The sequence below is a fragment of the Grampus griseus genome, assembly GCF_964374135.1.
Source record: "Grampus griseus genome assembly, chromosome: 1".
Classification (NCBI taxonomy): domain Eukaryota; kingdom Metazoa; phylum Chordata; class Mammalia; order Artiodactyla; family Delphinidae; genus Grampus; species Grampus griseus.
Genome location: NC_139017.1, coordinates 66433867 through 66455814, shown reverse-complemented (window position 1 = coordinate 66455814; position 21948 = coordinate 66433867). Strand labels below are relative to the sequence as shown.

The following is a 21948-nucleotide window of genomic DNA, read 5'->3' as shown; positions in this document are numbered from 1 at the left end:
CTGAAATTCTACTTCCTTAATCTCACCGTAACACCACTTTTTTGTTTTTTCCTTTTAGTCACAGTCTTTGAATGTTGGAATTTTTAAGTTGGAAAATGTGTAATATATTATTTTACCTTTTTACTTGGTGTGTCTTTAAAAATATATTCGTGGGCTTCCCTGGTGGCCCAGTGGTTGAGAGTCCGCCTGCTGATGCAGGGGACACGGGGTCGTGCCCCGGTCTGGGAGGATCCCACATGCCGCGGAGCGGCTGGGCCCGTAAGCCATGGCCACTGAGCCTGCACATCCGGAGCCTGTGCTCCGCAACGGGAGAGGCCACAACAGTGAGAGGCCTGCGTACCGCAAAAAAAAAAAAAAAAAAAAAAAAAATATATATATATATATATATATATATTCGTGCCTGGAAGTTTGGTACTGTTTGTGTTTTAGGGCCACCTCCGTGAGCCTGGTTTACCCACGCAGTCCCAGAAATGGTGTGGTGTTTGGACTCTTTGCTCTGGAAGCTTCAGCATGATACAGAAGTAATCTACCTTGTGAGCGTCTGTTCAGTTTTACTGCACTGGAGAGTAGGAATATGAAATGGGATTGCTGAACTCTTATGAGACAGAAAAAATTCATGTTCTTTGGGAAAGGGAAATGTATCCTCTAGAACTAGAAATAAGTTTCAGTACAGTTATAGCTCATTTTCCCCCCAGGGATTATTTATTTGGTGAACTCAAGTATCTTGATGACAGGCAGCAGTGCAGAAAGGCACAGAAGAGAGATTTGAGCAGCCAAAATGGATGGTGAATCTCATAGCCTTGTGTTGAAGGAGAACCTAATTTGGCTGCACTTGTACTTTGTTTCCACAGCAGACCAAAAGGGGGAGAGTTACTGCATTTTTTAAAAAATTTTATTTATTTTTGGCTATGTTGGGTCTTTGTTGTGTGTGGGCTTTCTCTAGTTGTGGTGAGCGGGGGCTACTCTTTGTTGTGGTGCGCGGACTTCTCATTGTGGTGGCTTCTCTGCGGAGCACGGGCTCTACGTGTGTGGGATTCAGTAGTTGTAGCACGTGGGCTCAGTCGTTGTGGCACACGGGCCCTAGAGCGTGCGAGCCTCAGTAGTTGGCGGCGTGTGGGCTCAGTAGTTGTGGTGCGCGGGCTTAGTTGCTCCACAACATGTGGGATCCTCCCGGACCATGGATCGAGCCTGTGTCCTCTGCATTGGTAGGCGGATTCTTAACCACTGCATCACCAGGGAAGTCCCCCTTGCATTGTTTTTTAATAACAGATTTATTGAGATATAATTCACATGCCATAAAATTCACCCTAATAAAGCATGTACAATTCAGTGATTTTTAGTATATTCACATAGTTGTGTGAACGGTATCTAGCAGCAGAACATGTTCTTCATCTCCAAAGGAAAACATATACCATTAGCAGTCATTTACCCAGTCCCTGGCAACCACTAATTCACTTCCTGTTTCTGTGGATTTGCCTACTCTGGACACTTCCTATAAGTGGAATAATATAATATGTAGCTTTCTGTGACTAGCTTCTTTTAGTTAAAGTGATGTTTCCAAGGTTCATCCACACTGTAGCATGTATCAGTACTTCATTCCTTTTTATTGCCAAAAGATATTGTATGGATATGCCACATTTTTTTAATCTGTGCATATCCATTGATGTACATTTGTGTTGCTTCCATTTTTTGGCTATTGTACATAGTGCTGCTACAAACGTTCATGCATAAATTGTTACACAGCCATATATCTTCCTTTTTTATTTTTAGTTATTTTTTGGCCATGCCATGTGGCCTGTGGGATCTTAGTTCCCTGACCAGGGATCGAACCTGTGCCCCCTGCAGTGGAAGTGTGGAGTCTTAACCACTGGACTGCCAGGGAAGTCCCAGCCATATGTCTTCATTTTTCTTGTGTATAAACCTAGCAGTGGAATTGCTGGCTGATATATTAACTCTGTTTAACTTTTTGAGGAACTGCCAAACTTTTCCAAAGTGGCTGCACTATTTCCTACTGCAATTTCTCCATATCCTTGCCAACACTTGTTATTGTCTCTCTTTTTAAATTTTATACATCCTAATAGGTAAGAAGTATGTCATTGTGGTCTTGATTTGCATTTCCCTAATGACTAGTGGTTGAACATCTTTTCAAGTTCTTACTGGCCATTTGTTTATCTTCTTTGGAGAAATGTCTATTCATATTCTTTGCCCATTTTTCATTTGGGTTTTTTGTCTTTTATTGTTCTGAGAGTTATATTCTGGATAAAACTCCTTTGTCAGGTATGATTTGTAAATCTTTTTTCCCATTCTGTGAGTTGTATTTTTACTTTCTTGATGATATCCTTTGAAGCACAAGTGCTTTTAAGTCCAATTTATTTTCTTTCTTTTGTTTGTGTCATATCTAAGAAACCATTATCTAATCTAAGGTCATGAAGATACACTCCTTTGTTTTCTTCTAAGAGTTTCATAGTTTTAGCTCTTACATTGAGATGTATGATAAATTTTGAGTTTTCACATATATGTGGTAGGAGTCTCATTTCATTCTTTTGCATGTGACTATTCAGTCGTCCCAGCACCATTGTTAGAAAGACCTTTTTCCCCAATGAATTATCATGGCACTCTTGTCAAAAATCAGTTGACTATAAATGTAAGGATTTATTTCTGGACTCTCAATTTTGTTCCATTGATCTGTATGTCCAGCTTTATGCCAGTACCATCCTGTCTTGATTACTGTAGTTATGTAGTAATTTTTGAAATTGGGAAGTCTGAGTCCTACAACTTTGTTTTTCTTTTTTAAGATTGATTTGGTGATTCAGGGTCCCTAGCATTTTCACACAAATTTTAGGATTGACTTGTCAATTTATTGCAAGGAAGGAAGATGGGATTCTGTGATATTGTTGTATAATATATATTTGGTCCCTGGTTTCTGGCACAGAACTCCTAAAACTCTTAGAATTTCCTGAATGTTAGGGGTGAGAGGAGCATCTTTGTCACTCATAAGCAGTCCCTTTCAACCTTACCTGAGTTGATGCTAATGAGGTGACTCTTGGTGGGACCTTAATAGCTTCGGGATGGGGGCTGGTTGCCAGAGGAACCAACCTTATGATTAGAGAGTTGGGACTTTCAGCCCCACCTCCCAACCTCAGGGGAGGTGAGAGGGGCTGGAGATTAAGTCCAACCTCAATGGCCAGTCTATATAATAGAACCTTCTAAACAGTGGGATTTGGGGAGCTTCCGGGTTGGTGTTGGGAGGGTGGTGTGCCCAGAGAGGCTTACCAGAGCTCTGATCCCCTTCCCACATACTTTGCCCTGTGCATCTCTTCATCTGGCTGTTCATTTGTATCCTTTATAGTAATTCAGTACTAGTAAGTAAAGTGTTTCCCTGAGTTCTGTGAGCTGTTATAGCAAATTATCAAACCTTAGAGAGGTCATAGGAACCCGTAATTTATAGCTGGTTGGTCAGAGGTACACGAGATGGAAGACTTGTGGTTGGCATCTGAAGTGGCGGGGCAGTCTTGTGGGACTGAGCTGTTAACTGTGGGGTCTGTGCTAACTCTGGGTAGTTAGTGTCAGGATTGAATTAAATTGTAGGATACCCCGTTGGTGTCTGTAGAGAAGTGGAGAATTACTTGGTGTGAAAAACCCACACATTTGATATCAGAAGCGCTGGTAGTAAAAACAGTTTATAGGTTTTAGTAGAAATTGCCCTGAATTTGTAGATCAATTTGGAGAGTATTGCCATCTTTACAGTATTAAGTCTTTTGAACAATGAACATGGGAAGTCTTTCCATTGATTTATGCTGTCTTGACTTTCTTTCAATTATGATGTATAATTTTCATTGTACATCTTATACTTAAATTTATTCCTAAGCATTTTACTCTTTTTGAATATTACAATATGCTATTGTGAATAGAATTGTTTTCTTAATTTTTGAACGCATTCATTGGTCTTAATAGGGTTTTCTTGTGTGTGTGTGTGTGTATCTGTATTAACATGATCTTTATATAGAAAATCTTATCTGTAAATAGTTTTGCTTCTTCTTTCTTCAGTCTGGATGCCTTTTATTTCTTTTCTTGCCTAATTTCCCTGACTAGGACTTCTAGATCATTGTTGAATAGAAGTGATGAGAATGAACATCTTTGACTTGGTCATGATCTTAGAGAAAAAGCATTCAGTCTTTTACCATCAAGTATGATGTTGGCCCTGGGTTTTTTGTAGATGTTCCTTATTAGGTTGAGGAAGTTTCCTTCCATTGATAGTTTGTAGAGTGTTTTCATCATGAAAGGTTATTGGATTTTTGTCAAACACTTTTTGTCTATTGGGAAGATCATTTGGTGTTTGTCCCTTATTCCATTAATATGGTATAGTGCATTAATTAATTTTCATATATTGAACCAACCTTGCATTCTTGGGAAAAATTCCACTTGGTCATTGTATAATCCTTTTTATATGTTGTTGGATTTGTCTTGCTAGTACTTGAGGATTTGGGGACAGTTGTTAAAAGCAGAAGCATATATGGCATATTGTTATCATTCTTGCTGCTAACAGCGTAGGAAGCATTAGAAAAATCCTAAAAATCAGCCTTAAGGGCTCAAAAGACATAGTAGTAATCTGGAGACATTTCTCATGGAGTCATTGCTGATATTAGGTTATATATTAAGTGATGTGTATAATGGTTATTCTGAATCTTGAAGAAATACATTGGATTCCAGTTCAGAGTCTCAATTATTAGGGAAGAGTATAATATATTTTAGGACAATTTCCAGTCAAGAAAGAGAAAAGAGAGAAAAATAGAGAAAAGGTTGGTATTTAAATGGGGTACATGCCAGTTATCTGGAAATTTTACTAGTTGTGGGGTTTTGGTCAGTGATAAATGACCGCTGTACTAGAGATCCTGCATCCCCAACTCTTTTCCTGGTCACAGCCTGTTCATCTGGAGGGAAACATGGCAAGGTATGTACCTCCAGCTGAGCCTATTCTGTGAGGTTCTGTGAGCAGTGTCATAGTTAGCCACTCCCTACTGGGGGTGGTCCTTGGGAGTCTGTCAGTGTCTGTGTAGCTTGGTCACTGGTGACACTCCCTGCTCATGCTGTTCATCCCTTCCCTTCTGTTTGAGCCTGTTGGGGTTGAATTCTAGATTCCAGCCTCCCATTAACTCTGTGGCATTTTGAATCACCTTGTTTTGTGCAGAGTCATTAGTCTGTGAGAATCCAAGACAGGATTATTGTAGAGCTACAAGTTCTGCATCTTCAGGGTCTTTTTGGCCCACAAAGGAAGAGCATAATGATATAAAGAATATCATCTCTTTATGGTTGTATGATATTTTAAAAACTAGAATACTTTTGTCTGCATTATCTAATTTTGATTCTTATGACAACTTTGACTTATAGGCGGTACAGATACTAGCTATATTCTATGGATGAAACAGGCTTGGAGAGTTTAAATACTTAGAATCTAGCAGGTACAGAGTGTTGGTACTGGGAAGTCCCGCTCTAGCATCATCCTGGGGTCTCCTCATCTCTGTGTTTCTTCAGTTCCCTTGTCCTTTCCAATAGTGGGATTATTTTTTCCACCTTCAGTGTCCTTGCTCCATTTTCATAATAAACATCTTCAGTTCCATTCCCAATGTCATTCAATGAATCAAATGGTGATCCCTTTTCCTTTTTCTGAAAATCTTCATGCCCTAAAATTTTTCATTGGTTTGTTTTTGACCTCATGATCATTCTGGTGTTTGTACACAGGCTTACTTGTCCAGCTCAATATGAGTTTAATGTAGTGAACCAGGCCTTATTGTGGCACACTGGCTTGTGTTCATCCTGAAGGTTTATTTCCTACTGAAGTATGAGTGTTTCAGTGAAGGGTAGGGAGACCCACATTTGTTCTGATTCCGCCACTCACAAACTATATTCTTCTCTTTGAGCCTCAGTTTTCCCTTCTGTAAAATGAAGGGTTCGATCACATGACCTTTAAGGCCACTTAAGCTATTGGGTCTGACTTCCTTATGATTTTCTCATGTTCTTTGTTCATCTCTCCATTCCTGGCTTACTTGGTTGTTCCACAGGTGATTTCATTATCATGGAATGTCAGTGTTTCTCTTTGCCTCTCACTATGCCCTGGGCTTCCCCCTTTTCCTTTTTTATTTTTTTCCCCCATAGGAGAAATACCAGCGGTCTAAGTAAGCATCCCAAGTGGAAGGGATGGAAAGCACTTCCTGTTTGTTGGAAGATTTTTAATCACAGTTTCAATTTCAGTGCTTGTGATTGGTCTGTTCATATTTTCTATTTCTTCCCAATTCAGTCTTGGCAGGTTGTGCATTTCTAAGAATTTGTCCATTTCTTCCAGATTGTCTATTTTATTGGCATAGAGTTGCTTGTAGTAATCTCTCATGATCTTTTGTATTTCTGCAGTGTCAGTTGTTACTTCTCCTTTTTCATTTCTAATTCTATTGATTTGAGTTTTCTCCCTTTTTTTCTTGATGAGTCTGGCTAATGGTTTATCAATTTTGTTTATCTTCTCAAAGAACCAGCTTTTAGTTTTATTGATCTTTGCTATCATTTCCTTCATTTCTTTTTCATTTATTTCTGATCTGATCATTATGACCAGATGGCTTCACAGGCGAATTCTATCAAACATTTAGAGAAGAGCTAACACCTATCCTTCTCAAACTCTTCCAAAATATGGCAGAGGGAGAAGCACTCCCAAACTCACTCTATGAGGCCACCATCACCCAGATACCAAAACCAGACAAGGATGTCACAAAGAAAGAAAAATACAGGCCAATATCACTGATGAACATAGATGCAAAAATCCTCAACAAAATACTAGCAAACAGAATCCGACAGCACATTAAAAGGATCATCATACACCATGATCAAGTGGGGTTTATTCCAGGAATGCAAGGATTCTTCAATATATGCAAATCAATCAACCTGATACACCATATTAACAAATTGAAAGAGAAAAACCATATGATCATCTCAATAGATGCAGAGAAAGCTTTCGACAAAATTCAACACCCATTTATGATAAAAAACCCTGCAGAAAGTAGGCATAGAGGGAACTTTCCTCAACATAATAAAGGCCATATATGACAAACCCACAGCCAACATCATCCTCAATGGTGAAAAACTGAAACCATTTCCTCTAAGATCAGGAACAAGACAAGGTTGCTCACTCTCACCACTCTTATTCAACATAGTTTTGGAAGTTTTAGCCACAGCAGTCAGAGAAGAAAAGGAAATAAAAGGAATCCAAATCGGAAAAGAAGAAGTAAAGCTGTCCCTGTTTGCAGATGACATGATACTATACATAGAGAATCCTAAAGATGCTGCCAGAAAACTACTAGAGCTAATCAATGAGTTTGGTAAAGTAGCAGGATACAAAATTAACACAAATAAATCTCTGGCATTCCTATACAGTAATGATGAAAAATCTGAAAGTGAAATTAAGAAAACACTCCCATTTACCATTGCAACAAAAAGAATAAAATATCTAGGAATAAACCTACCTAAGGAGACAAAAGACCTGTATGCAGAAAACTATAAGACACTGATGAAAGAAATTAAAGATGATACAAATAGATGGAGAGATATACCATGTTCTTGGATTGGAAGAATCAACACTGTGAAAATGACTCTACTACTCAAAGCAATCTACAGATTCAATGCAATCCCTATCAAACTACCACTGGCATTTTTCACAGAACTAGAACAAAAACTTTCACAATTTGTATGGAAACACAAAAGACCCCGAATAACCAAAGCAGTCTTGAGAACAAAAATGGAGCTGGAGGAATCAGGCTCCCTGACTTCAGAGTATACTACAAAGCTACAGTAATCAAGACAGTATGGTACTGGCAGAAAAATAGAAATATAGATCAGTGGAACAGGATAGAAAGCCCGGAGATAAACCCACACACATTGGTCACCTTATCTTTGATAAAGGAGGCAGGAATGTACAGTGGAGAAAGGACAGCCTCTTCAATAAGTGGTGCTGGGAAAACTGGACAGGTACATGTAAAAGTATGAGATTAGAACACTCTCTAACACCATACACAAAAATAAGCTCAAAATGGATTAAAGACCTAAATGTAATGCCAGAAACGATCAAACTCTTAGAGGAAAACATAGGCAGAACACTCTATGACATAAATCACAGCAAGATCCTTTTTGACCCACCTCCTAGAGAAATGGAAATAAAAACAAAAATAAACAAATGGGACCTAATGAAACTTCAAAGCTTTTGCACAGCAAAGGAAACCATAAACAAGACGAAAAGACAGCCCTCATGATGGGATAAAATATTTGCAAATGAAGCAACTGACAAAGGATTAATCTCCAAAATTTACAAGCAGCTCATGCAGCTCAATAACAAAAAAACAAACAACCCAATGCAAAAATGGGCAGAAGACCTAAATAGACATTTCTCCAGAGAAGATATACAGATTGCCAACAAACACATGAAAGAATGCTCAACATCACTAATCATTAGAGAAATGCAAATCAAAACTACAATGAGATATCATCTCACACCAGTCAGAATGGCCATCATCAAAAAATGTAGAAACAATAAATGCTGGAGAGAGTGTGGAGAAAAGGGAACAGTCTTGCACTGCTGGTGGGAATGTGAATTGGTACAGCCACTATGGAGAACAGTATGGAGGTTCCTTAAAAAACTACAACTAGAACTACCATATGACCCAGCAATCCCACTACAGCAATCCCACTACCCAGCAATCCCTGAGAAAACCAGAATTCAAAAAAGTCATGTACCAAAATGTTCACTGCAGCTCTATTTACAATAGCCCGGAGATGGAAACAACCTAAGTGCCCATCATTGGATGAATGGATAAAGAAGATGTGGCACATATATACAATGGAATATTACTCATCCATAAAAAGAAGTGAAATTGAGTTATTTGTAATGAGGTGGATGGACCTAGAGTCTGTCATACAGAGTGAAGTAAGTCAGAAAGAGAAAGACAAATACTGTATGCTAACACATATATATGGAATCTAAGAAAAAACCAAAAATGTCATGAAGAACCTAGGGGTAATACGGGAATAAAGACACAGACCTACCAGAGAATGGACTTGAGGATACGGGGAGGGGGAAGGGTAAGCTGTGACAAAGTGAGAGAGTGGCATGGACATATATACACTACCAAACGTAAAATAGCTAGCTAGTGGGAAGCAGCCGCATAGCACAGGGAGATCAGCTCGGTGCTTTGTGACCACCTAGAGGGATGGGATAGGGAGGGTGGGAGGGAGGGAGATGCAAGAGGGAAGAGATATGGGAACATATGTGTATGTATAACTGATTCACTTTGTTCTGAAGCAGAAAGTAACACACCGTTGTAAAGCAATCATACACCAATAAAGATGTAAAAAAAAAAAAAAATACAAGCAACAGCAGAAAGCACTCTCTGACCAGGATGCAGCCCTAGCCCTGCCCCACGCCTGCATCTGTTGTGTAAGCGAGAGATCTTAATGGTGAAGCTGAGGCTTTCATTCAAGAGCTAATAGTTGAAAGACTAGAACAGGTTTCTGTCTTGCTGCTTTTTTCTCTCCTCTTTGCTCTATCATTCAGAGTCCTCATAATAGAGAAAAATGATGAAGCCAACCCACGTAAGCTTTTGCTAATGGAGACTAAAAGAACCCAAAGAGGCAGCCTCTCCATGGGCACGTTGCATGGTTCAGTCTTACCCTCTGTGCCTTTTAGGGAATTGCAAGGCATTAGCATAAAGACAAGTCACCACAATTATTTATTTTGCACCCAGCCCCTTAATGTTGAAGAGCAGGAAGGATTCTTCTGTGATCTCCGGCACATTCATCGCCCCCCCTGCTGAGCCCCTGATCAATGGTGACACAGTCGCATCAGATGGCCTTCAAATAGTACTTTCTTTTTCACATGGGCTGGGAGAGAGAGGAAGAAATATAAGTGCTTCATTCCTCTTAGACTACAAATAAATAAAGACATGGTGTGCAGCTGCATTTCAAGCATTTTGGAAGCTTTTCTGGTGTGTGGGTGTTGGGGACGGTTAGGGGGAGGAGTGGGGAGAGGGGAACCTGCACTGAGGCTTCTGTCTTGTTGCAGGCGGTGCTAAGAACACTGGTAAATGTCCATATGGGTACTTCTAAGTCCCCACTCCCCCTCCTGCAAACCTCAGCACCTGGAGAACAGAGCAGGCTGCAGAAGTGGGGTGTGGGGCACCCTGAGGCAACTTTTCTCTTTTTGGTTCCCTCCCCCAGAGCATTTAGTAGAAGGTCATTGGCTGAGCGCGTGCCCTGGAATCTGGGGCCACCGCTGCTGCTGCAGTTAATGCTGCTTTGTTCGATGCTAAATGAGGCGAGAACTTTCACCCAGGTCACATTCATAATCCTGCTCAGCAGGACGCTCAGCTGTGCCCCGAGAGCAGTTTCTGCAGGCAAGGAGGAACTTTCCTGTTGGAGCAGTCACGCTGGCCTGGAGTGGGGAGAACGGGCTTTTCTATGCCAGTTCTGCCATGAACTGTGTCCTTGGGCAGGTCACTTCTGCGGGCTGCAGTTACCCCGCACTCATTCAGCAGATACTTGAGTCTTACTCTGCCAGGCCCTGTTCTAAGGGCTGGGAATGCGGGAATATGAGGGCAAGGCCTCAGCCTTCAAGGAGCTTCCATTCTACTGGGCAAGGCAGATAGCGACCATGTAAATGAGGCAAACCCCTAAGTGCAGACCATGTTAAATGCTGGGAAGGATACAGCATGTGAAAAAGAGTAACTTTAGATGGAGTCATAGTGGTGAATATTTATTAAGCCCTGGCAGGATACCCAGCTGTGCTAAATGCTTTTCATATGTTCTTACTTAATCTTTCTTCTGTGACATAACCTTGGACATGATTCCTAAGGTTCCTTTTGGGAAACTGTCTGCACCTATGGTTCCAAGTTTTTAGCAGGTATCAGGACAGAGGATTGGTTAAGGGACTAACTCAGATGGGCCCATCACAGCTGGTGATTTCTAGATACAAGCAGCGTATCAGATTTTCTACTGCTTCTGTGTATTTTTGGAGGGAGAACTCAGTGTGGCCAGGAGACCTGAAGGATATGAGAAGGTAGGCAGGGTGATGGAATAAAAACCAGGCCAGGTTTGGGACCCGAAGGGAGAGAGTTAATAAGAATGCAGGCAGTGGGGAGGGTCCTGGACTGGGATCCAGGAGCTGGGGGGAGGACAAGCCCCTTCCCTGCCACCTGCCAACTGCTTTAGGCCTCACTGTCAATCTCTGTAACAGGACGGGTATCCTCCTGAACCTCGCATGGATGTGCTCTGGGCTGAGGCTGTAGCGCTGAGTGGTTCAGAGAGATGCAAGATGGGAACGCAGAGATCCAGGGACCTTTACATTGTGCCCATTTATGGGGGCCTTGTCCTTTTACCCCAGGAGAATGTGGCACTGTGGTCTTTCCCCATGGCCTTGCCTGTATTGGCCAGTCAGTGGGGTTTTTATAGCCCATGACAGAAGATTCTGCTGTCTTCTTCTGAAGAGTGTAGATTTTTGTTCTTCAGGACAGTTACTGTGGCTGGTCTTAAATCTTAAACCTGCCTGTGCTGAGGTGAGCAGCTGCCACCTTCTGCTGGACTCTCTGGAGCCTCCTTTGCACATGTGCAGTTGGTGGGGTCATCCAGGACCTGAGTGGGATTTATGCACGATAGGGGCTCCTTTTCTGTCAGAAGTTTCTGCTCACTTTCAGGCTCTAGTGACCAACTGCCCAGGCCGTCTGAGTGAGTCTTTTGGCCTGAGCTCCAGGCAGCCAAGGCAGCACTTGGGGGACTGTGCTCTTGGGCAAAACTGCACAAACCAGGTCTCACCTAGTGTGGTTCCCTCCTTTTAAGGGTTGATTCCTTGCCGGTCTCTGCCTGTTTTTGGTCTCTCTCCAGTGCCTTCAAAGTTACTTTTATTATTTCAATGAACAGACTTAATTCTTTTAGACTGGTTTTACGGTTACAGAAAAATTGGGTAGTGAGGACAGAGTTCCCATATACCCGCTCACCCCGGCCCCCCCGCCCCCAGTTTCCCATTATTAACATCTTGCATTAGTGTGGTGCACTTGTTACCATCGATGAGCCAATATTGATAAATTATGATTAACGAATGTCTACAGTTTACACGTATCCATAGTTCACTCTTCGTACATTCTATGCAGTTATTTCTTTGTATCTTGTCCAGAGTTTGTTGGAGGCCTAGTCTGAGGATACCAGTTTCTCCAACATAATCACAAGCAGAATCATCTGATGCATTTATTTTTGATTCATACGTAAGCTTTTTCCTGGTCTCTGGAAACACTTGACAGAAACCTTGTGAATAAAGGGAGTTCCTCGACAAGGGCGAGGGCAGAAAGTCTAGCAAGTCGATGGGTGGTGATGATATTTGTGACTGTGTTAAGCTGTTATGTCTTGCTGCTTTTAGTGTGATTCATGTGCCAGGAAACACTACAGTTGAGTTTATCACTGTCTTCAGAAGTTCATCTCCAGAAAATAGGGTGGAACCAAGAAAATGGGGAAAAAAACCCCACAAAAAACCAACCAACAACAACAAAAAACTTCACGAGGTATTAACCTAGCACCAAGGGTGAGGTTTTCTGGGAACTTAACAAAGAATATCTGAAGTCCGTTGGTTAACCTTATTTGCCCTTAACTCTTGCTTATTCTGTGAGTGGCATCCTGCATGTGAAGGCACTCACGTGCCTTCCTCTTCCATTGGAAGAGGAAGCCACAGATAAAATTGACTTGGATAGGGCTTCCCTGATGGCACAATGATTAAGAATCTGCCTGCCAATGCAGGGGACATGGGTTCGAATCTAGGTCCGGGAAGATCCCACATGCCGCAGAGCTCAACTAAGCCTGTGCGCCACAACTACTGAGCCTGTGCTCTAGAGCCCATGAGCCACAACTACTGAAGCCCGTGCGCCTAGAGCCCGTGCTCTTCAACAAAGAGAAGCCACCGCAATGAGAAGCCCGTGCACCGCGATGAAGAGTAGCCCCTGCTTGCTGCAACTAGAGAAAGCCCATGTGCGGCAATGAAGACCCAATGCAACCAAAAAAAAAAACTGACTTGGATAAATCTCATATGTTGGTTACTTAGTACAATTTGCATCTTCCTTCTAGTTTTTTTTTTTTTTTTCTTTCTAGGTGGTAATGAAAAGGAAGCAGGCCCTGATATTTTTAAACTTGAGTGGTTGTATGAACCACCTTTCAGGTGGGTCTGGTCTACGACTGTGTCTTACACTGTGCCCAGAATGGAGCCTCAGAGTGGACTGAAGCTAGTTGTGGAGGTGGTAATGTTTAGGTATCGAGATACTTTTTTGGGTTTTTTTGTTATACACGTACATAACGGCAGTAATCGCTTATCGTCCTCTCTGGTTTTGCCCTGAGGAGTGGGATTTCTGACCCCTCCCCCGCTTCCCTGAAATTGTCACTGTTTTTTGGTTCATGGTTAATGTGGCTATTTGGCTTTTGATCTCTACTTCGTGTTTCCTTTTAATCTCCTCGAATAACCGTAAGGTGCAGCTATGGTAAGGATGGGTTATCTGCTCCAGACTCTCCTCAGAAAGGCAGATTTGTGATTTTCTTCACATGATTGGGAAGGAGGATGAGTGAGTGTGTGGTGTGAATACAAGTGGGATGTGTTAGTGAGTGTGGGATGACCGTGTGCATGCTTTGTGTGTGGGGTGTGTGTGTGTGTGAGAGGTGATCAGTCATGTGTATGCACGTGGCACATGAGATGTGTGAACATGTGTGCACTGATGTGTGTGTGTGAAGGTGTGTGGTGTATGCGCGCACATGTACCAGGTTGGCTGATGACGTCAAGGAGGCACTTATAGCATGAAGATGTTGGGTGTCCTCACCTCACATGCAGGATGCTACTCCCCTGTTAGGAAACCTTGTCCAGAGCTAGAAAGCTGCCTCTCCATTCTGTCTGTGTTGCTTCCATCCTCACTGTACCCCGAATGCTTTGGGATTCTCAGTCCAGCGGTGCCCCTTCTTGAGAAGGGATGGGGATGGGACCCATCTGGGCATCTGCATTCAGGCCCAGTTGTGGACCTCACTGGGTAGCAGGCCCTTTCCTGGGGTTTTGCAGGGATCAGCGTGGGAGGACCGTTCAGTCCTTCAGGTTTACCTGTAATGGGTGACCTTGCTCGGTCTTGAGATCCAGGCTCTCATGTGATGCCAGAGGGAACACAAGCCCTGAAGGTCTGGTTGCCAAGTCAGCCCTGACTGCTCAGAGTTCAGGGCAGGAGCCATCAGGCGTGCAGCGCTCAGGAGAGGGGGCACGGAAACTGCCCCCGATGGGGGGCGGGGTGCTTTGAAGTTGGGCAGTCACAAACCCGGCCTCACGTCATTCCTGGCTATGTGGGTCACTGACATGCTGACAAACGGTGGGGCCCCAGCAGAGCTCAGAGGGCAGAAACGCCAGCCATGGTTAAAGCTGACAGCATGCTTAGATCCTTAGATCCAGGGGGCTTTGTGTACCTGCTGTGGTCAGGCTGTCCATCTGGGGCCCAGACTTCGTACAGGCTGCTGGGAATCTTGATCTTCAGTGTGTTAGCACAAACCGGGGATCAGTACTAGGGGAAATCCTTTCCCAGTATTTAGTTTTTGAAACCCTCCTCACTGGGGCCAGCCTTGACTCCAAATTTTAGGAAGAACCTTTTATTCCCGTAACCACAGGAAATATGTTTTCTGTGGAAATGGCTGTCCTGCTCTTATCTTTTATTAATGCAGTCTTTGGTTGCGTAGACATTTAAATTATCCTGGAGCTGTTAATTTCTAGGATATCCTCTGGGCTATTTTATATGTGTGTGTAAAAAGGAAAGACAAATTCCAGTGGGTCAGTGCTTAATAAATGTTGGGTTGTCCTCTTTTCTTGTTTCATCCTGCTAAGTAATGATATCTAGAAATAATCTATAATTTTGATCCAGCAATCCCACTTGTAGGAATCCAGCCTGAAGGGCCACTTGGATGAGCTCAAAGGTGTGTAGATAAGGAGGTTTGTGGAAGCAATTTTGTAATAGTGCCCTAGGGTAAGCGTCCATCAGTCATCTATCACATTACATGTGATAGACCTGTATGCATTGGTGGGGCAAGATGTCCAAGTTATATTTAAAGTTAAAAAATCAATGTGAGTAGTATGAATCTTTTTACATAAAAGAAGTTCCTCTGGGTGTCTATGAATATATATATATATGTCCGTTAATATACAAAAAGATGTACATCAGACTGTTGACAGTGGGGGACTTTATTCTTTTGTTCTGCGTATATCTGCATTATTTGAATCGTGTACAGCAAGAAATTATATTAGACAACCTGTATGTCGTTTGGTTTTAAAATTAACTTAAAAGTTTAATCAAGTTAAATTTTGTAATACATAACTAGTCCATTCTTTTTCTCCATTTAGGAAATTACTCAAATGTGTGAGGTCTCTATAACATCCAGGGCTAACTCAATGAAGTTCCATTAATTAAAAAAAGTAGATATTCGTCTTTCTTATTCTTTTGGATGGCTTTAATGCATGCAGACCAGATCTGTGTAAGAGATTTATACCTTAGCTCATTTTATCTTTACTGAAATCCCATTTTACAGATGAGGAAATTGAGACAAAGGTAAAGTAGCCTGCCCCAAAGATAGTGGTGGGAGATTCTTCATACCCAGCTCTTCCTGTTTCAGAAGGCTGCTTGTTTAAACACAGCCCTTGGCTGCATCTCTGATTAAGAACGAGATGAAAAGGAAGCAGTTTCTTGTTTTGCTTTTTATAAAGTTAGAAATAGTCTCAAGACATCCTTTTGGCTCTTAATTTCCTCATTTGTAAAATGGGAAGATGAACTTGATGACTTCCAAAGGTCCTTCCAGCCCTAACATTCTGTCCTTAGGGACATCTGCCATCCCTCTTCTCAGTGAGCGTTTGCTTCTTTCCCCACAGTATGTCGGAAGCCTGGACGTGCCGAGGCCCAACAGCAGAGTGGAGATTGTGGCTGCCATGCGTCGGATCCGGGTGAGTGGCTGGAGGTGGGGCTGTGTGGAGCTGGAACTCAGGCGTCCGCCCTTTTAGAAAGTACTGGAGGTACCAAAATGGATGGCTGCACTCTTTGCAAGACCCCTGTAAGATCCAGGGGAGCTGTTCTGAGTTAGGTGGTTGATCTCGATTAAAGACCAAGGTAAAATGGATATATGATGGCTGGAGGGCTACCACCCTCCCTCTCTTGTGACCTGCTGCTTCTCAAACTGAGACACCTTACCCTTGAGGTTGTGTGGGTTCTGCCAGGGAATGAGAGACTGGTGAAGTATCTTTTTTATTCAAAGATTTTAGTGAAAAGTTTCAGTATTAGTAATTAGCTGATAATTGGCTCAAAGCATTTAAAAAGTGAAGCTTTTCTGTGGTACATAAAGAGGATCTACTTAAATTTTTAAGAACAAATGTGGGATTTCAACAGAATTCCCTTGGTTGGTTTGCTTTAGGCGCTGGACACGTGTGTGGGTTCTCTTCTGCCATTTCCGGTACTCTAGAGTAGAATTTGATCAACTTTCCGACCTGTTGCTTTCGGAGTCTGTGGTACACGGAGTAGAGATGGAATAAAAATTAAGTTGTCTTCTGATCACTGTGAAGGAATTTGCCCATGTGCTCTGTCATGAAACAGAGGAAATTAGATTTGTGCGTTTCGAAGGTAGGGTTGGGATTGGTCAAGCAAATTGTCATGACTTTTTGGAGAGAATCAGAGTCGGAGGTGGCTGGATTGGTCATCCTGAATGCAGCCTGGTTTGGGCTCTTTGTCTTCTAGAAGAATCTACTCACCTCAGTGGAAAACATGTAGATGTTGGGAGCTTCATTTTGCTTTTTGCCAGTTTTACTTTCAGTCAATTCATCTGAGCAACAGAGACCTCAATTCAATGACAGCAATTTTGGGAAGAAAATTAGGGTGTTTGCTTCTGTTTCTCTCAGCAGTTCATCAGCCTACTAAGATAATATTTTCACTGCTTTGGCCCTCCCAGTCCTTCAGCATTTTTTATTGTTAAGTTGAATTTGTCGAAACTACTATTAAATACAGCAATACTGTTTTTCATAGACATAGAAATGAGTCACTTTCACATGAGTTCATTTAATGTTCATAATAAGCTGCGAAGTAGGGGTCACGTTTCCTTCATTTTCTAGATTAAACTGAGGCTCAGAGAGTCATAGAGGTCTAGAAGTGGTGGGCACGTGGCCTGAATGCAGTTCTCCAGTTGGTTTCGTGAGAACATGCAAAACGCCTTTGGCTTCAGGCCTGGCATTCAGTATCCCCAGGCCTCTTCTCTTCCTTCACCTTCCTGCTCAGGTAGAAAGCACCAAGGCCTCAGCTGAACATATCTGGGGTGTTGCTCTTGTGAGGATAGGTTACTGCTTTCATCATGGTTGTGACCTTGGTGTTTCAACAGAAAAAGTCCCTCTTTTCTTCATATTTGACTAAGAGCACATATGCTGTTGCTAATATCACTATCATTATTAGAGTAATAAATATTAATAGTAGTTATCAATAATAGTAGCTACTATTCAGTACTTACTATGTGATAGGTGCTTTATTAGGCCTCTTTTTTTTTTTTTTTTTTGGCAGTATGCGGGCCTCTCACTGTTGTGGCCTCTCCCGTTGCGGAGCACAGGCTCTGGACGTGCAGGCTCAGCGGCCATGGCTCACGGGCCCAGCCGCTCCGCGGCACGTGGGACCTTCCCGGACCGGGGCACGAACCCGCGTTCCCTGCATCGGCAGGCGGACTCTCAACCACTGCGCCACCAGGGAAGCCCCCTAGTAGGCCTTTTTTTTTTTTTTTTTTTACATCTTTATTGGAGTATAATTGCTTTACAATGGTGTGTTAGTTTCTGCTTTATAACAAAGTGAATCAGTTATACATATACATATGTCCCCATATCTCTTCCCTCTTGTGTCTCCCTCCCTCCCACCCTCCCTATCCCACCCCTCCAGGCGGTCACAAAACACTGAGCTGATCTCCCTGTGCTATGCGGCCTTTTAATATGGAAATAATGTTATTATTTGTAGCTACTCTAGATGAGGTGAGGGTATTATTGTTAAATTTTGTAGATGAGGAAATGGAAGCCTGGGGCATTAAATAATTAATTCTAGATCAAATTGGTGTCAATAGTTGGAGCTGGGATTCCTACCCAGGACTGTGCTGCTCCCTAATTTGGGTGATGATCCCAGCTGGAGAACCAAAAGGTAGGGACATGGAGCTTCCCCAGCGAGGGAGTCAGTGGCAGAAATACAACGTTGTAGAAAGAACAGAGGTACAGGAAAACATCCCCTCGAAGCAATGGCGGGTCAGGGTGTGTGGTGGGGCTGGCCATGCATGGCATCTGGAGGCCTTTGGGGCAGGAGTGTGGCCCCTGTGTCCTCTTCCCTCATCACCTGTCAGCCCAACTGGCCAGGTGCCAGTAGCTCGGTTCCCTGTGACCTGCTTCTGGTGCTTAATGTGCAGCTCATTAAATTAGAGGGAGAGATGAAGTGGCCAGAAAGCTGTTTGGTCTGGCTGTCCAGTCCCTTGTTTAGTCTGACCACCACTAAGAACTCTGGGTGTGTGTTTTACCCTGAACCCCCCAATTCACTGCTAGGTCCCTGCTGCTATTTTCTTTTCTTCTCTCCCTTTCAAAAGCTGTCTTGCCTGTAACTACAGTTGTCGAGAACTAGGGCATGTGATTTCTGTGTAAAAGGCCGTGCCTGACTCTGTCCTTTTGTGTTGAATGGTGCCAGGCTGACGTTGGTCAGGACACTGCGGAGTTTGGTTCCTGGATGCTCTTGTGGGTTCACAAGATGCAGGCCTCCAGCCTGGCCCTGAGCAGTATCTCGTCCTCGGAGGGAAGCAGTTACTACAAGGATCATGGTACCTTACGTCTGTGAAATGGGTCGTGCCTCCGCCAGGCCCTTTAGACGCCAGTCTCCCTGATCCTCTCTGGAGCTCTGCACAGGACAGTGCAGATTGTCTCCATTTCACAGAGAGGGAAGCACCTGGAGTGAAGGGATTGGCCTGAGGTTGGCCAGATTCATCTTCTGAGTTGGGGTTCCAGCAGCTGTATGGATTCCTGTTCCTGCCTCAGTGCCACACCTGCAGTGTTGACTCTGAGCTAAATAAATGGACTGTTGATTTGACTGGTGTTTTTCCTCTCTCTTTTCCCCGTTTCTCATTGGTTCCCTCGCCATATAGATTTTCTTTTAAAATTCATCTGTCTTCGGCATCTTTTTCTTTTCTCATGTGCTTTCAAAGATTTTTTTTTTTATGGTGGTTAAAAACACATCACATATTTAACCGTTTAAAAGTGTATAATTCGGAATTTCCCTGGTGGCGCAGTGGATAAAACTGCGCTCCCAATGCAGGGGGCCCAGGTTCCATCCCTGGTCAGGGAACTAAATCCCACATGCATGCCACAACTAAGAGTTTCCATGCCACAACTAAGGAGCCCTGGAGCCATAACTTAAGGAGCCCTGGAGCTGCAACTAAGACCTGGCTCAACCAAATAAATTAAATAAATAAATAAATATTTTTTAAAAAAAGTGTATAATTCAATAGTGTTAAGTATATTTACACTGTTGTGTAACAGATCACTCTAAAATTTTATCTTGCAAAACTGAAACTCTCTACCCCTTGAACACTAATTCTTCTTCCCTCTCCCCCCCAGCTCTTGGCCGCCACCTTTACAGTTTCTCTTTCTATGCTTTTGACTACTCAGATACCTCATATATATGGAATCATACTTTGCCATTCTGTGAATGGCTCATTTCACTTAGCATAGTGTCCTCAAGGTTCATCCACATTGCAGCATGTAACAGGATTTCCTTCCTTATCTAAGGCTGCATAGTATTCGGTTGAATGTATGTAACACATTTTCTTTCTCCATTTATCTGCTGTACCCTTGGGTTTCTTCCACCTTTTGGCTACTGTGAATAATGATGCAGTGAACGTTATTCACAGGAGCATGTGACGAACGCTCCTGAACAAAACAGGATCTCAGAGAGATATGCACATATCTCTTTGAGATCCCGTTTTGAATTCCTGTGGTTGTATACTCAGATGTGAGATGGCTGGATTATATGGTAGTTCTTTTTCAAAATTCTTTGAGGAACCTCCATACTGCGTTCCATAACGGCTGCACCATTTTTAATTCCTGCAACAGTAGAAAAGGGTTCCAAGATTTTTTTTTCTTCTCAGTAACGTGTACCTTCTTGGTACACATGAATTTAAATAGATGAATAGATGAATTTTCTTTAACTAGATGAATTGTCTTTTTCTGGTAAGGATTTGTTGGGGTGGGAACCACTCAGCCCGTGGAGTGTTTCTGGGTAGTCTCAGGGAACAGGACATGGGTTCACAATGGATTGCCAGGCTGCTTGCTGTCACAGGGGCCTCCTGCCTGAACTACCCAATGCCAGGGTGTGGGAGTTCCTTATACTGTGCTTCTAAGGACTAGATCTGGGGCTGTGAACGGTTGTAAGTGCAGCGTTAGCACAGTTGGCATAGTATGAGTTGGCACGTAAGTGGAGGAATTCATCAGCACTTCTTAGAAGGCCTCTCCTTAATTTAGCACTTTCACCTTCTGCTTCTCTAACACTCCAGGTAGAACCACTTCTGGCCCGGCCATGCCCTGCCCTGGTCACGCAGTGTCCCTTTGCTTGGACGCACAGCTGTTGGTCAGGCTCTGGTGACTAGCGTGGCGTGTTCCCAGGGCAGTGTGTTTGGAGGCTGCTTAGAGTGGAGACCATGCAGGTGAGAGCCTGAGACCTGGCAGACAGAGGGGGGAGGAAGAAGGGAGGAGCCGGAGAGCCAGCCCTGCTCGGCTGGGGAAGGGTGTTGAGTGTTTCCTTTTGCCCTGTGGCTGATAGGTATTATTCATGTATATTTATAACTCGTACATTTACAACTTTAAACATACTTTCACATACATTATTTCATTTGATTAGCCTGGAGTGTTCCTGTTTGTTACCTCTGTTTGATGAGAGGTGGGAAGACGGGGCATGGAGGAAGGAAGGGGACACCAGGCTCTCCAGCCATGTCAGCCAGCATAATGCGTGTGCGCTCATTCATTTATTCACTCATTCATTCATTAGATATTTATGGAGCACTCTATCCTGGGCTAATGTTTCAATATTCTTTTGGGTGCTTATATTTAGTAATGGACAAGCCAGGCACATGAATAACTATATATTATTAGAAAAAGGGTAAGAAACTGAGAAAGTGTGTAACTGGGAGATGTAACCCAATTTGGGGGGGACAGGGAAAGACCTGTGGGTTACAGAGGGATGGAGTCAATAATCAGTAGATACGGCAGCCAGATGACCCCTGAGATGAGGATATTGTGACCCCCAAGATGAGGACTTGCAGCTCCTGGAGGGAGGTGACCACGTCCCATCATACTGTCTTTGAACCTCACCTGCCTAACTTAGTGCCTGACTGTTAGTACACAGTAGTGTTTCCTGAATGAATGAGGACTTTTCCCCCCAAAAATGTACTTGTTTAAACTCAGTCTTCTGTGTACTTCAAGCACAGAATCGTAGCACATCATTCATTGTTTGAAGTGACTGTGTAATTGCAGTTTATCCCTCAGATTTTAGAGGCCCAAGGCCACACAGGAGGAAGACCCAGACCTTCTGATGCCCAGCCCAGCACTGCTGCAGAGTAAGGCCAGTGGAAATTCACTGCACGTTTTTTGCTTCCTTGTTTTCTTTGGACAGCTTCTAGGAACTTCCATGGATTAGTTGGGAGTTGGGATGAATTTTGGGAAGCCCTGACCATCAAACTGAGTTGGAATGAACTGCAGCTGTGGGTAGCAATAGTTTTTTTGGATCTGCTCTTTTTTTGTTTCCTTATTCAGGATTTGCCACTTTCCCCAAGGTTGAAAGAGGTACCTTTAGCTAGTCCCCTTGACACATGAAGACCCTGGTCTGT

The 21948-nt window shown here is 43.0% G+C and overlaps 1 protein-coding gene across 3 annotated transcripts in view; it reads left to right on the top strand.

The window, feature by feature from the left end:
• NOS1AP (nitric oxide synthase 1 adaptor protein) overlaps positions 1-21948 on the top strand; it is a gene marked incomplete at both ends in the record, with an annotated part of 288950 nt that overhangs the window by 65222 nt on the left and 201780 nt on the right. For all 3 annotated transcript variants that reach the window (XM_082653376.1, XM_082653374.1, XM_082653375.1), the window contains one exon: positions 15947-16018. In XM_082653376.1, the coding sequence (XP_082509502.1) occupies positions 15947-16018 (72 nt within the window). The remainder of the gene's footprint in view (positions 1-15946; positions 16019-21948) is intronic.